The 16,357-nt window shown below is 36.7% G+C and overlaps 1 protein-coding gene across 2 annotated transcripts; it reads right to left on the bottom strand.

Moving 5' to 3' along the window:
* Positions 1 to 1,157: 1,157 nt before the first annotated feature.
* FANCB (FA complementation group B) lies at positions 1,158 to 16,355 on the bottom strand. 2 transcript variants are annotated; one of them, XM_032226915.1, is made up of 9 exons: positions 16,119 to 16,355; positions 10,496 to 11,518; positions 9,409 to 9,561; positions 8,128 to 8,217; positions 7,681 to 7,809; positions 5,685 to 5,842; positions 4,680 to 5,110; positions 3,354 to 3,591; positions 1,158 to 2,724 (listed from the first exon to the last, which is right to left on the bottom strand). In XM_032226915.1, exons 2-9 carry the CDS (start codon positions 11,414 to 11,416, stop codon positions 2,331 to 2,333), a joined length of 2,514 nt encoding a protein of 837 aa, XP_032082806.1. In that variant the 5' UTR covers positions 11,417 to 11,518; positions 16,119 to 16,355; the 3' UTR covers positions 1,158 to 2,330. The 2 variants fall into 2 exon arrangements, with proteins under 2 accessions (XP_032082806.1, XP_032082807.1); XM_032226916.1 differs by having other exon boundaries at positions 4,680 to 5,107.
* Positions 16,356 to 16,357: the final 2 nt, after the last annotated feature.

The raw sequence follows: 16,357 nt of genomic DNA, 5'->3' as shown, positions 1-16,357 counted from the left end.
TTACAAGCACAGTTCTAGACTGCTGGATTTATTGATGTGTTAATTTAGAAAATAATGAAGTCTCCAGATAAATTACAGTAAATGTAATTAGTTTCACAGAATCACTATTTCAAAGCTCAAGTATTTTCACCCTTATAAATACATCTAAGCAATACTATTCAGATGCTCTATTTTCTTTCTCATACCACAAGGTGGGCCTGCAAGCTATATCATGTGTACATCTGGTTCTTATTAAACTATTTCAGTGTCATGAATGAAGGTAAAAATAGGTGTGTCAGGATAATGTTGCAGGATTCAATCTGAGTCGGTCACCAGGACCAAAGTTTTATTCTTCCAAGCTTTCAGGCTCATGCTGGAGCCCATCAGGGAACTTCTTGCTCTGTGCACTGGGCTGTTCTACATATAATTTATGTATATACTATTCTTAGCATTTTTCTATTTTTAGGGAAACTTTCTGCAAAATATTAAGTATTCCAAGAAATTTACCTCCTCTTTCTTATATGTGCATGATGCTACTTTAGTTACATAAACATCTATAGTTAAATAATGTATTCATTACTATTATGTATGGATAGCTGTATTAGTTGTAATCATATATAATAAATGGACAACAGTTGCTGAAGTGAAAATGCTTAGTATAACTAACCTAAGAGAAATATTAAAAGATATAGATTTGCAGGCTGAAATCACAGAAAACGTGAAATTATTTTCTGAATATGAAATTTATCAATTGCCAACAGATCTTTAAAATCAGAGGCCAATGCTTGAGAATTAATAGAAGTAGAAAGGTATTCTTTGACCATGAAACAGAAGACAGCAAAAAAGTAAGGAAACTAGAAGAACAGTTGGAAACTTTAATATTTCCAGTTAATTTTCCCAAAGACATTCTGGAACCTGCAGTTAGATGCTTTTGAAATGATTGTTTTTCCTCATCATAGCAATAACTTGCTTTCTTCAATCCACTTCTTTTGAAAAAGAATTTTAAAATCAAGATTCTGATAAATATGCTTTAAGCTATAAACCAGGCCTGTCTAACTCCCAGCCCGTGGGCTGGATCGGTCAGGCGCTGGCCATGCCCATGCCCACGCCCATTTTAGCCAAGGGGAAAAAAGTCCCAATACGTCACACCATGGCAACGTGAGTTTGACACCCCTGCTATAGACCATACATTTGCATTTTATTTCTTTCGTAGTGCCAAATATGTTTTAAATGTATTTTAACAAATAGTAATTATCTGAAGCAAGGTCTGACTAGCACTTTGCCCATATCAATCTAAGAATGATCAAGAAAAAGTGAAAATTTTAATTATCAAGTTCTATAATTGCCAGAACAACATGCCATATTATTCTATGCACAGGATTACAAAAAGCACATTGCCAATTTCCATACTATATTTTATTACTAAGCTGCAGAGACAGCCAAAGATTTTTAAGATTATTATAGCAATAAGTAAACTAGTATATGATCGATTGTGAATGCTGATTGCTGTTAGTATGTACAGTATGAACCAAAATATATGTATGCTGACATTAAACATATTATCTTAAACAGAACATGATGATAAAATATTTGTTATATTTGTAGTGAATACAACATACACATACGGAACACACTCATGAGATAATTTAATTTACTCATGCAGCAGGTTCTCCTGCAGAACTCTGCAGGTTCTCAGATTTGTTCAACAGTATTCAAGAATATCCTTATTATCATTATCAGTCGTCACCCACAGCATTCCATAGATAAAAAGTCCATATTGAATATTAACTGGAAAAAATTATCCTGAATGCTGAATTTAAAGCACTCATACATCATTCCTGCTGTGACAAATGTTACCTATACAAAAATAAGTGAACAATTGATAGCTGTTCTTAGTATCTCATTGCAACAAGGTACCTATCAAATCATTCTAATACAGCTATCCGCTGCAGGATTTTTTCCTAGATAACACATCTTAGAAAACTCAATGCTGATTATAGCAAATATCAGGGCATACCACTATACCATCCTTTATCTATAAATGGTATAAAATCAAGTATTTCACTCCATCCTCCTCCTCTCCTGTAAAGACTCCTAACTGCTGTTCTAGAATAAAACAATATGTGAATACAAAATTGTGAGAAGTGCATATATATTGGCAAATGTATGTCTGCTTAGCCAGGTAATAATTGCCCATAGTCCTTGAAATTTTGCACAATAATTTACTTGTAATAGAAACTTCCCAAAATACAACTAAAGCACAAGCAGGTTTGGTTTTTTTAATCTTACAAACTAATTAAATATATTATAAACTAATTATAGTTCTAGTTAATAAATATTGCAACATAAAGTCAGAATGAAGAGCATAACCATGACATCATATCAGAATTCATCTGCAGATCAAACAAATTCAAAATATACTTTCTGAACAAGGAACCACTCACTGTTCTATTCATACTCAGCATACTTTGCTTTTGTTCCTTTATAAATGCTTCTTTGAAATGTCCAACTATGGAGGCACTATTATTTTCTTTGTTTCCTTCATTTTTCAGAAAAAAGTTATTTTCAGTTTGTCTCAGAGTTGACGATAAGACATTTTGGAAAAATTCTGTTTCTTTTATTAAAGTCAATCCAAGATGTTCAGCAAGTAGATTCTTATTTCCTAACTTCAGTAATTTTATCTTGCAAGTTGGTGGTAGCAATCCAATGAAGGCATGAAGGCATTGGAACAAGGCAAGTTGATGTCTGTGATATAGACAAACAAAGCAGTTGTCACTATGTATTCAATGGAAAGATTTACATGGAAAACAAAATTCTCATGACCAAAAAAATCCATAACTCTACTTTGCCTGAAAAAAAATCTTTGGAATAAATGCCAAGCATAAAAACAATGTGAAAAACTCCTGTCTTATACATTCAAAAACTTGCAAAATTCAGAGGCAGCATTATGTACCATGTTCTCATGACTTCTTCTCTAAGATTCATTTGAAATTTACTTAGCAGCACTATGACGTTGAAAATATTACTTCTCTTCCAAAACATTACATAATAAAAAAATTAAAGGTTGATTATTAATGTTAATTCTGAGAAAAAATAAAGTACTTTTTTCAAATTCCTCTTAATTGTATCAGATACTACATTAAGCCAGTAGTTACAGTTTTTCTATGGCACCTTATGTAAACTATTTAAATTTCTTTAATAAACAAATGAAACACTTATCTAGCAGATACCAGGACAATGATTAAAAAATGATCATTTAGGGATCCTCTGTCAGCAACATATACAATGATTACCTCTACAAAATAATTCAGCAGAGTTGTTAAAACTCCCTAAGAAGCTAACGAAGTCTTTTTTAGCCTTTCAATGGTTGCTACCTGCAGAATACTGTTAAAAATCCTTCAAAAGGTGTTTTTAGATTCCACTTGAAAAGAGTGCCATTCAGATTTCCAGATTTCCAGCAGACCATATAATCCGGATATTTCTCGATTGGTGCACACTCCATTTGTTCCAATAAACGCTTATTTACTGGAAGCAATGTGCAGTCAGAGGAGATTATTTTGAAAGAGGATTTGTGTGATATTGCACAGAGTGCCAGAAGATCTTCTGTAGAACCTGCAACATTTTAAAAAAATGTAATTAAGCTAAGAAGTACAATGTTTAAAACTGATATCTACTTAATTTTGTTTCTAAAATGTATTTTTATTATGTTTAGATACCATTTCAGACATGACAAACTTTAAGTGGCATACAAAAATGCACAACGATATATAATATGTACTCATACATACTAAAATGAAAGTATCTAATAGCAAGTGCACTATTACATTTTTTTGTTTAGTAAAGTGTCATATTTTTGATGCTCAGAATGTTGGGGTCATAATTGAAGAAATTATTTAATGAAACATATGTTCTGATAGACCCATATATAATATTGCTTGTATATTGCTTCCACATAATTCCTAGAATTAACAAAGAACATCTGGGGGGGTTGCTTCAGAATTATGAAGTTAATTTGCAATAAATGAGGAAATTCCAAACTTTCTTCCAAAAGCCTATAAAAACTGGGTACAAGTCGTCTTCAACTTACAACAATTTGTTTAGTGACTATTCAAAGATGCAACAGCACTGAAAAAGTGACTTATGACTATTTTTCACACATGACCATTGCACAATCCCCATGGTCACAATCAAAATTCAGATGCTTGGCAATGCACTCATATTTATGACAGCTGCAGTGTCCCAAGGTCATGTTTTGTCACCATCTGACAAGCAAAGTCAATGGGGAAGCCAGATTCATTTAGCAAAAAAGTTATTAACAACTACAATGATTTTGCAGCAAGAAAGGTTGTAAAATGGGGCAAAACTCACTTAACTGTCCCACTTAGCAACAAAAATTTTGGGCTCAATTCGGATCATAAGTCAAGGACTATCTATAAAGGGAGAGTGAAGAAGGGTTGAGACATGGTCTTAGGACAGGGATCAAGAAAAAAGTGTTATCTTATTTATGTTACAGGAAATGTTATTCTAAATATTTTTAAAAGGTTCGTTTGAAACAAATATATTCAATTTGATCACGATTACAACATACAGACAATACAGTACAAAATACAGTATAAAAACACTAATGGAAATCTTAATTTGAGCAAAATATGAAGTTCATTCTTTATTGTAAATATTTCTTACAGTAAATATATATTTACCTGGACACTCTTTCAAATTTATGGAAAGCTTTCCAGTAGAAATCTCTACCAGGCTTAGTAAAAAATCTCCACATAGCAAAGTCAATCTTTTGCTTTTCTGCCAGTTTTCACTGTTACTGCTCTTCTTCGCATGAAGCAGTACCACACAAGTTATTTCATGCCATGCCAAGAAATGGGACAGATGGGTAACTGCTGTAATGGCTTTTGCCTTATTCCTCTTCACTTCTGAGTCTTTTCCATTGCAGTTGCTTTCTTCATTGAGGCAACTTAACTTGATTTTTTTAGGCAATGGTTCCAAGCGCCAACATGATAGAGGCTCAGCCTCTGAAGCTTTTGTCACTGTAACTACTCTACAGTGGCATTTTGATGGAGAAAGTAAATGGCGCTTCTGGCCAATTATCAGAGATAAACTGGCATCACTGAGTTGCCTGCTTCAAAACAAAAGATGTAAACAAATATATTTATAGCTTCAGCATTTGTAGTGTACTATGTTCTTGTGTACAGGTAGTTCTCAACTTACAACCATTTGTTAAGTGACTTTCAAAGTTCAAGGGGAACTGGAAAAAGTAATTTACGATTATTTTTCAGAATTTATGATTGTTGCAGCATCTCTAAGATCACATGTACAAAATTTGGAACACTTGGCAACTGGCATAAAATTCAATAATTGTCTTGCTTAGTAACAAAAAGTTTGAATTCAACTGTGTCGTAAGTAGAAGACTACATGTATTTGATATTTATAATTCACAACAGCTTTGTGCCAACTTTATATTAAATACAATGTAATTAAATATATATTCAATTTTTACTCATAAGATGTAGCATACAAAATTTTGTCTTGGAATACTTTTAAATATCTATATATCTAGACTTTTTTTATTTTGGCATTCAAGCTTCCACCATATAAATGCCGCCAATTATATATGTTCAATTTGGATTTTAGGTTTTGACCATATAAATGTTGCCAATGATTCAACATGATTATATAGAATTTAAACTACTCACAAGTCAAATGTTTCCATGAATTCTACCCCAACTATTAACTGGTCATCCACCACACGATACCAAACCTTCTTCACAATCTGTTCTTCATCTTCAGTTTGAGTCAATACACCATTATCAAATTCTTCCTCTGTTTCATCCCAAAGAGAAACAAGATTTTCCTTAGATGGAAAGATTAATATTTTTTAAATATAAAGCCAAATAACTATTTGTATAATGAAAATTTGTTATAGTTACAAATTAGACAATCATGGAACCCAAAATGCATTTTAACTAATATATAAACTTGAGGATCAACTAAAATTACCACAGTATGGTACACATTTACATTAAATGTATGTGATTTTAAATTATCCTTATCAAGTATTTATACCCATTCTGATTTTTCCCCTCAATTTCAAATTGAGTAAATTGCACTATGCAAGTGCCCAGGTGATATGATTACATTTGTATTTTTGTATTTTATTGGAATTTATAGGCCGCCCTTTTCCCTGAGGGGACTCAGGGCGGCTTACAATCAAAAAGGGGGGGGGGAGTGCAAATACAAAAACAAAAACAGTAGGTGAATAAAATAAGACAATAAAAACACAACTTGCATTCAACATTCAACACTCGGGTGGGGCGAATTAGGAACTTATCCCCAGGACTGACGGGATAGCCAGATCTTGAGGGCTGTGCGGAAGGTCTGTACGGTGGTGAGGGTGCGAATCTCGACGGGGAGGTCGTTCCACAGGGTCGGAGCTGCTACAGAAAAGGCTCTCCTCTGCGTAGTCGCCAGTCGACATTGACTGGCGGATGGAATTCGGAGGAGGCCCAATCTGTGCGATCTAATTGGTCTGAGGGAGGTAATCGGCAGGAGGCGGTTTCTCAAGTACTCAGATCCACTACCATGGAGAGCTTTATAGGTGGTCATTAGTACCCTGAAGCGCACCCGGAGATCAACAGGTAGCCAGTGCAGTTCGCGGAGGATGGGTGTTATGTGGGCGAACCGCGATGCGCCCACTATCACTCGCGCAGCTGCATTCTGAACTAACTGCAGTCGCCGGATGCACTTCAAGGGCAGCCCCATGTAGAGCACATTGCATTGCAGTACATATAAAGTACTGAAAAGTTACCATTATCCTGAATATTATAAATATATGTGTTATTGGCAAGTAGAATATTTCAGTGATCTCTAAACACTATAGCTGTGATGGTGAACCTATGGCACATGTGCTACAGGTAGCATGCCGAACCATTTGTTAGTGCATGCAAGGTGTTGCCCTGTCAACTCCAGTGCACATGTGTGCACTGGCCAGCTGACTTCGACCTTTTTCAGCCATTTTTCGCCCTCCAGAGGCCAAAAAAACCACCCAACACGCTAACTGGAGGTTCGGGAATGGACTTCTGGTTTGTGTGTTGGGCTGTTTTTCGCACTCTGGAGCCTTCAGGGAAGCCTCCTGAAGGCGCCAGAGGCAAAAATAGGTCCTACGGACAAACCAGAGGTCAGCATTCTGGAACTTTTAGGTTGGCTGTACAGCTGCTTTCGCACTCTGGAGCCTTCAAGGAAGCGTCCTGAAGCCTCCAGAGGGCTCCGGGGCGGCAGGGCAGGCTGTTTTTGACCTCCCCAGACTCCTAGAAAGCCTCTGGAGCCAGGGGAGGGTGAAAAATGGGTCCATCGTGGCCCAAAAGCAGGGAGGAGGGCGGGGATCACATGCGCATGCGTGCAGGGGGGAAACATGCATGCATACACGCGGGTGTCATGTGCATAGCATTATGGGTGTGGACACGCCCGCGCACTCCCCCCTGCGCTCCTCCTTTTGGCATGCGATCCGAAAAAGGTTAGCCATCAATGTACTTTAGCAACAATTTTTGAACCAGCATTCTGTTAAAAAAATAATTACATTACTTGTTTAACCAGACCCATTATTATTTTTGCTTCTGTTACTAGAAATGGCAAGTTCTGTACTTATATAATAGGAAAAAATTACATACTATTTTTAACATTGCTGCAAAATACCTTTCTGATCCTAGGAATTCTTTGTTTGCAATCATGAACAAGATCTAATAATGCATGGCAGCTTTCTATCAAAACTTTTTCTTTGAGGCATAAATGTTGTTGAATATCTCGAACAGATGCAAAACCAGCCTACATAAGAGAACAGAGGCTTTGTGATACTTTTGTAAACATCATGGTATTTTCTTCCTGAAAAATGCTAAAGATCTATTTTTATGTTTTAAAAATTACTTAGGTTAGAAATTTGACTTCTAGACTTCCAGAAATATATTTCTAAACTCAAGTAAAACGATATATATTTAGTCATGCTTATAATTGTGAATAGTTGCTAATGTTCTGCCTGTAATGAAACCTACATTGTAGATGGACTGAAAACATGTCAAAATGCAAGTTTCATTAAATAAAACAAAATGTATATCCTAGAAAAAGAAAAAGATGCTACACACAAACCTGTAATCGTGCTTCAAGTGCTTTGATAGTACGAAGGCGATTCTCTTGTATCTCTTCAGCAGAACAGTCACTTTCATAGTTTATATTACTCTTAAGAAAAAGCAATGCACATACTAATTAAACACCAAAGATTTACAGATTATTATGTGGAGAACTGCACAAGAATCCAAACATAAATTTAAGATCTTTCTATAGAAAACTGAAACTAATCACACTTCTTCTGGTCAGGCAGCAGAAGAGACTGACATTGTTTTGTGTTCACCCCTGTATATTACAGAAGAGACCGCTTCCCCCTCAAAAAAAACCCACCCCACCCACCCCCACACCAGATATAACTTATATATATATATATTCTAAAATATGCTGCATGGAGTTGTAGTCTGATTTTTGATGTAACATCGATTAGATGGGGGATCACAATTTTAAAAAATATTCTAAAGATGCCAATCATACCACTAAGACTGAATAGTAATTAAAAAGCTTGAAAATGAGACATATGCAGTGGCCATGTTTGATCACAAAGCTAAATCACACAAAACTAAACACAGTGCATCTTGGAACTTATATGTTACCCTCTATATATTTACATCAAATAAATCCAACCTTTGTCTTTTAGAAGCAAGAAACAAAGCTTAGTATGTCATTCAAACCCTAATTTTTAGAATTAGATGAGATAAATTATGATAGTCTCATACATAAGTTGCAGAATTGACTTTATGCTATTCAGTAAGTCATAGTTAAGATTAAACACAGGCTATGTTTATACACTGTACCATAAGGTGCCATAATGTATTTTGTTAGTTTTAACTTGTGTGATCCATTCCACTGTAGTTTATATGTGGTTTATTTCACTATGCTACTGAAATAATATGAGAACCTGAAATACAACATAAATAGAAGCTTTGAACTACTTATAGTTGTTCTGGAGATGGTGAACCAAAATCTACAAGGCCAATGCTTAGAAGTACTTTGTACTGGAAAAATAAACCATGTTAAGTGTTATATAGGAAGGATTTTGTCTGCTTTGTAACTAATTGAATCAAAGTTTTGATTTGTAAGATATTGAAATGACTAAAGTCAGTACGGTAATTTGAATCAAAATGTTCATTGAAATCCTGTATGCAGTGCTACAATCTGTATTGAAATATGAACTTAAATATTAAATTATTAATTAAATTTTAAACTAAATTTAAATTAAATAAAAACATTAAACATTAAAATAATAATTGGCATAATTCTTTTTAAAATAAACATTTCCCAATTATTTGTAGCATATCTTACCTCATAATTAAAATTTCCAAAATCTGTTATTTGAAATGCATTTAATGTTTCTGAAATAGAGTCACTCTTAAAGAAAATTAAGATTTGTTCAGTTCCAATACCAGCAAAATCATCTACCAGAACAGATTTCACATTCTCCCAGCAAGAAGCCACCTAGAACATCAGAATTGTAATGATTTTTAAAAAAATAGTTATATACATACAGTGCATAATTAAAATACGTAAGACAGCATTTTATCTGAAATGTTTGCAGTGATAGGCATTATTTGCATTTATTAAAAGATGTTAGTTGTACTTACTGAAAAGGCAGTTTAAGGTACCTGGTACAGCAACTACATGATCACACTGCACAAGAATAATTTTAATTGCTGTCATGTCAGTTTACACAGAACATGATCTGTAAATCCAAGATTGAACACAAGCACTTTATAATCTACCATGCACTAACTGTGACTGTTGTATTTAATTTATAATTGTTCTTTTGAAAACTATGGTCCTGCCCATGGCTTATATTTTAGATCTAATCAAAATAAATAATAAATTGGTTAGAATTTCATTTAAGCCCGAAATATCCTGGTCTTATTCCCTGTATATATGTGGGTGTTTGTGTTTGTAGAACTTATTGATAGTTTGCAGCTCTAAAATATTTTTTTTTATCTGTGAGCTTCTACATAGCCCATTACCAATAAATAGGTATGTTCAGCCAGGTTTGATATAAAGAAATAGGATTTAATTAAGATACAGAGCAGATATAAAATTAAGAAGGAGTGAATCAATTAAATTATGTCAAAATTGTATCACTCATTTTAGAAAATAAGCTTTGTGTCTATAAGGACCAAGAAAACCTTCATATGTCAGAACTACATAATGCACATTAAGTTCCTATGTAAACTATGGCTGTCCTATAAGCAAGGTACAGATTTTGTTTGATTGAATGTTCAACACTTAGGTAAAATAACAGTACATGCATCCTCATTTCTTTCAACAATCTGGACTGGAATAACTAGGCATATAATATTTTACAAAAACAATGAGACAGAATCTCCACAATTCTAATAAAAATTGTTTTAGAACATCAGTTCAATACCTGCAAGTTATGTTTCCATATAGCACATACATCTCCAGAAGCAAACATCACAATCACCAATTGGCGATCTCCATCCATTGAAGCTATTTGTACTGAAAAAGGATTTTCATATGGAAGCTGCAGGTGGTGTTTAGGCCAACCATCTTGAAAGAAAATCAATTGGCCTTTGCAAGTAACTGCTATCAGTGACGTCTTAAATGTGCTTCTTTTTATTTCAGTTTTGCAAACATATACACAACGCACCACACTGCCATAAGCGTGAGGCAAGAAACTAGCATTCAATAGTACTTTTTGTTTGTCAACTCCATATGCAAAACACTCATATCCCCAGATGGCCAGGTCTGACCTAGCATTACTTTGCTTATTGTCTCCCAGAAAACCAGCAGCTCTGGTTCCTAAAACAACTATACCCTCACCCTTAACTTGACCAGCCCATTGGACAGAAGAAAACTGAATAGGGGCACATAAAACAGTGCCAGTTTGGGGAGAAATATGTAGCAGATGTCCTTCATAATACCATATTATTGTTGGACCAGCCAATAATTTTACAGGTTCTTTGATTTCATAGTCCAATTTAAACTGCAGAACTAGTTCAAATTTATTATGGATATGAAACAACAATAGGATATATTTATTTTTTTTCTTTTTCTTCTTTTTCAAAAGAATGCAAGGGTGAAGAATTCCAGTTCTGAAGTCAGATGCATTGCTGCAGTGAATAATTTCAATATCTTCACCATATATGCAAAACGATCCAGTGGACACCTCATTAAATAATTTAGTGCCATTGTCAAATGTCATTCTTTTCACATGCAATGTAGTAATTGTGATATCATCGCTCTGTGAATTGTTCCCTCTCGATAGTTGGAAAAGAAGCAGTATCCCATTATAAGACAACAGTTTCTCTTGCTGATGCATCGACATTTTCTTTTCTTAACAAGATTCTATTATATTAAGATTGGTGTTTCTCTAAATTCCACTACAAGGATTCTTCTGTAATTTTTGATCCAGAGAACATTTTTAAATCTGAAAATGTAAAGAACTTTATTAATACTGCGAAAGATTTTGATTACTTTACTTTCAATAAATAACAACTTCAATAAATAACAATCAGTACTTGAGAAGAAGCCAAAATATTATGAATATATACTTTTAAAAACGTACCAAATTCTGAAAAATAATATCAGCTTAATCCTAAAACATGGTTGTCCAAAAGAAAACAATATATTTTTAAAACTGGGAACTGATTGCCACAAAGAAGAGGGAGTCAAGCTATTCTCCAAAGCACCGGAGGGCAGGACAAGAAGCAATGGATGGAAACTAATCAAGGAGAGACGCAAACTAGAACTAAGAAGAAATTTCCTGACAGTTAGAACAATTAATCAGTGGAACAACTTGCCTCCAGAAGTTGTGAATGCACCAACACGGCAAGTTTTTAAGAAGAGATTGGACAACCCATTGTCTGAAATGGTATAGGATCTCCTGCCTGAACAGGGGGTTGGACTAGAAGACCTCCAAGGTCTGTTCTGTTCAATTCGATTCTACCTTTGACTCCTCTATTAGAGTAAGAAAGAGTGAAATCATTAAGGCATATTTTTTCACAACAACAAAATCTTTAAAATGTTTCATAGTAAAATCATTTGCAGCTGTATTTGAGTGGGATTTATTACAATACTCTTCTACAATAAGAAACAATTCCAGACATAGAAAAATTTGGCTGAAGTAGGGCAGAACAAATAAAGTCTTTACATATAAACAAATGTTATTTATAAGTTACAAAATATAATGAATATACAGAGTTAAGTCTTTGTTCCCCTAAGATAACAACACACGTGTCTACATTATGGGAGCCAGTGATGTGCGGTGAGGTTTATGGCTGGTGAGGCAAAAAAGAAAGAAAGCGGCATTTGCCCGCCCCGCCGATATGTCGGACATAGCGGCGGGACGCCTCTCTGGGGGATATAGCGGTGGGGTGGGCAAAAGCCGCTTTCTTTCTTTTGCAGCAAAAGAAAGCGGCTTTTGCACACCCCGCCGCTATGTCGGACATAGCGGCGGGACGCCTCTGTCGGACATAGCGGCGGGATGCCTCTCTGTCGGACATAGCGGCAGGGCACCTCTCTGGCGGACATAGTGGTGGGGCAGTCAAAAAGAAAGCTGCTTTTGCCCGCCCCGCCGCTATGTCCAACATGGGGCGGGCAAAAAGAAATCAGCTTTTGCCCGCCCCACCACTATGTCTGACATAGAGGCGTCCCGGGCAAAAGTTGCTTTCTTTCTTTTGCGACAAAATAAATAAAGTGCCAGCCCGCCATCAGAGGCGGGTAAAAGACCCGCCTCTACTGGCAGGCTTCCCCGACACAGAGAAAGAAAGCTGGCGGGCTGCCCTCCCTGCCTCTCCCACCCCCTTCCCTCTCTTCTCAAACAAACTCTCTCTCAAATTGAGAGCGATTTGTTTGAGTGAAGAAACAAACACACGCCCGGACGCACGCACACACACACACACAAATTACTTACAAATTACATTAATTTTTAATTCCTCCCCCTCCCTCCGACCCACATACCTTTTCCAGCTGTTTCACAACCACAGAGGATTTCAACTCTGCTCTTGCCTGCCATCATGAAAATGTAAAAATATAAAAGGAAAAAGGCAAGAGCTGCTGAGGTCAGGCTGGGTTAGCTGCTGCCAGAGTCCCCAATGGATGACTCTGCTTAACTGTTTAAAAAAGCCTCTGAACTACCTCAGCCTTTTTCCTTTTACATTTTTTTTTCTTTTCATGATGACAGTGGTGAGGCTCTGCCTCCCCTGCCCTCCCTGACTGCACGTCACTGATGGGAGCCTTATTTATGGAAAAGAGTGTCGGAATAAATATTATAGTTTTAAACCCCAAAATCTCAGTAAAACAGATGATAAAACAGTATAAGCAATTGAACTAAGATGGGCAGTTAAGCAAGCTGTGGTCGAGAACAAACGTCTGTAGTATTTGAAGAAGTTACACTTTTCTGGATAAATACTAATAAATTATGAAAAGAGTAAAAAATTAGATCTCAAATTATGAAGTGTGCATGAATATTACTATAGGAAATAGTATAAAATATACAGTATAAAACTATTCAATCAATAACATCCTCACCATGAGAACGGGGTGACATTGCATATGAAATTGTCTGGAATTTATTTTCAAAAATAGTGGTAACCCATTTCAAAAGGAGTGACATTATAGATTCTATATTTTGAAGTCTTTGAGTGTACTTAAGATTGGCTCCTCCAAAATACACTGCGCTGTTCTTCCGTGTTCGTAACACGTTGTTGAAACACAAGCTTAATCTGCTCAAAATCCACTGTTAATGAAGCTAAAAAATTGTAAAAGTGCAACAGCTGCTATCCATCTTGCCAATATTAACTTTTTAACATGTCACTTGTATATTAAAATTAAGTAAAGATGTTAGCATTATTCATATCTTTATTTCTATATCTGAATTATAGAAATTTCTAGGTGTTGGGACTTCAACTCTCACAATTCCACAGGGTGGTTGATCATTTTAAAGAAATTTGGGAGTTGGTCCACCTACCTAGAAGTTGGCACGGTTAGGACTTACAACACCAGAATTTCCTCATTCCACTATCATGCCACAGAATGTAGCACTCTTTCAAGTCAAGGTAACCTCGTCCACATAAATATTAACCTGGACAATTATTATGTGTATAATTATTTGCCATCTTCAAGGGATTGTAGATCAAATTATTAGGAGACCATAGTGGTGAAATTCAATTTTTTTTACTACCGGTCCTGTGGGTATGGCGCTGGTGGGCATGGCAGGGGAAGGATACTGTAAAATCTCCATTCCCACCCCACTCTGGGGCCGGCCAGAGGTAGTATTTGCAGATTTTCCGAATTACTCAAAATTTCCACTACCGTTTCTCCAGAACCTGTATTTCAACCCTGGGAGACTAGGAAAAATCCCCATTTTCTGATTTTATTTTTTAGTTGTCAGTTCCAAATAAAGAAAATGTGGATTAGTAGGACCACACCTGAAATACTATATCCAATTTTGGTCACCACATTACAAAAAAGATGTTAAAACTTTGGGAAAAGTGCAGAGAACAGCAATTAAAATGATTAAAGGCCTGGAATCTAAAATATATGAAGAAGAGTTGCAGGAATTGGATATGGCTAGTCCAGAGAAAAGAAGATCTAGGGATGACATGATAGTAGGTAGCATTTCAGTATATGAGTGGCTACCACAAAGAAGAGGGGATCAACTTATTTTCCAAAGCACCAGAAGGCAAGCAAGAAATAACGGATGGAAACTAACCAAGGAGAGAACAACTGGGATTAAGAAGAAACTTCCTAACAATGAAGACAATTAACCAGTGGAGCAGCTTGTCTTCATCACTGGAGGTTTTTAAGAAAAGACTGGACTGCCACGTGTCTGAAATGGTATAGGGCTGTGGTGATGAATCTATGGCACACATGCCAGAGGTGGCATCACCCCAGCCCAACTGCATCACGTTTCTGTCACATTTTTCGCTGTCATTTGCAGGGAGACAATATTTTGAGGGACTAAAAAAATGTGCGAAACAACATTCCGCCTTCGTCGACATACATTTGCTGTTGCTGCCTCCATGGCCTGCCCCCTACTCTCACAGCACCTTGCGCAGCAAAGTGAAGTTTAGTGCGGAGCCGCAATGCAAACTTGCATCATCTTGGCTCATTCTGGCCTCCCAGATGTCAGTATCTTTTCCTGCAGAGCTGCTTGTGTTGGGATGCCCCGCCTCCCTGCCAACCAGCTGAGCTTTGGCACGCTGCTCCTGGGCTCCTGGGCCTCCAGACATCAGATTCTCATCACCCAGCACCAGTTCAAGGGGGGGGGGAGAGACTTACAATAAGGAGGTGTTGTGTGTATGTAGAGAGAAATAGTAGTAATAAATGTTGCGAGCAGGCTGAAAGCAGAGAGAGAGAGGAAGGGAAAGAGAAAGGGGGAAAGAGAGACATGATATTACAAAAGTTTTTCTTTTTTATTGTTGCTAAATGTAATATTTCAAAAACAGAGAAAAAATGAAGGGGTATAAAAGTGCATTTATCACGTTTTTCTTATAACAGCTGAACTCTGCTTTGTTTATAATTATTTTAGGTAGTAAAACCTCATTATTCAGGATACATTGCGTGTTGGCACTTTGCGATAAATAAGTGGGTTTTGGGTTGCAATTTGGGCACTCGGGTCTCTAAAAGATTCGCCATCACTGACATAGGGTCTCCTGCTTGAGCTGGGGATTAGACTAGAAGACCTCCAATGTCCCTTCCAGCTCTGTTCTGATTGGATCAAGACTCAGTAGGAGTCACGGACCCCATTTTAATTAACAAGTCTGTGGTTCAACTTGTTTTTTCTTTGTGGGCTGACACCCCGCTGAAAAGATTTCATACTATATTGTGATGCTTAAATCCTAGATTCCATGACAAGCTGGCGGTTGCTATCAGGGACATCCTCCTCTTGATAACCCAGGCTACAAAATGGTTTTACCCACCCACCTCCTGTGCTTAGGATCTGGATCCCATCTTCCCAATCGAAGACTTGGACGTGCAGCAGAATGGACCAGGGCATGGCAGTACAAAAATGTATTAAAACATACCACGCAATTACTTTTACACCAGCATGCGTTCATCCCCTTCAGACAACGTAGCAAAGCTTTCCGCCGACCTTCTCGAAACTCGAAACCCGAAACCGCTCTGCCATCCATCAAAGAGCCCGCCACGCTAGGGGCGTATTGAAAGGACTGGCTCCGTTTCGCAAATTGCAGAGCGTCAGACGCCAATTCCCCGAGGAGACGGCAACGCAACCAATTAGCAGGCAGCGGAATTGCGCAGGGAA

This window comes from Thamnophis elegans, chromosome 11 (genome assembly GCF_009769535.1).
Source record: "Thamnophis elegans isolate rThaEle1 chromosome 11, rThaEle1.pri, whole genome shotgun sequence".
Lineage (NCBI taxonomy): Eukaryota > Metazoa > Chordata > Lepidosauria > Squamata > Colubridae > Thamnophis > Thamnophis elegans.
Note: the sequence above shows the minus strand (reverse complement) of the source record. Positions and strands in the feature narration are given on the sequence as shown.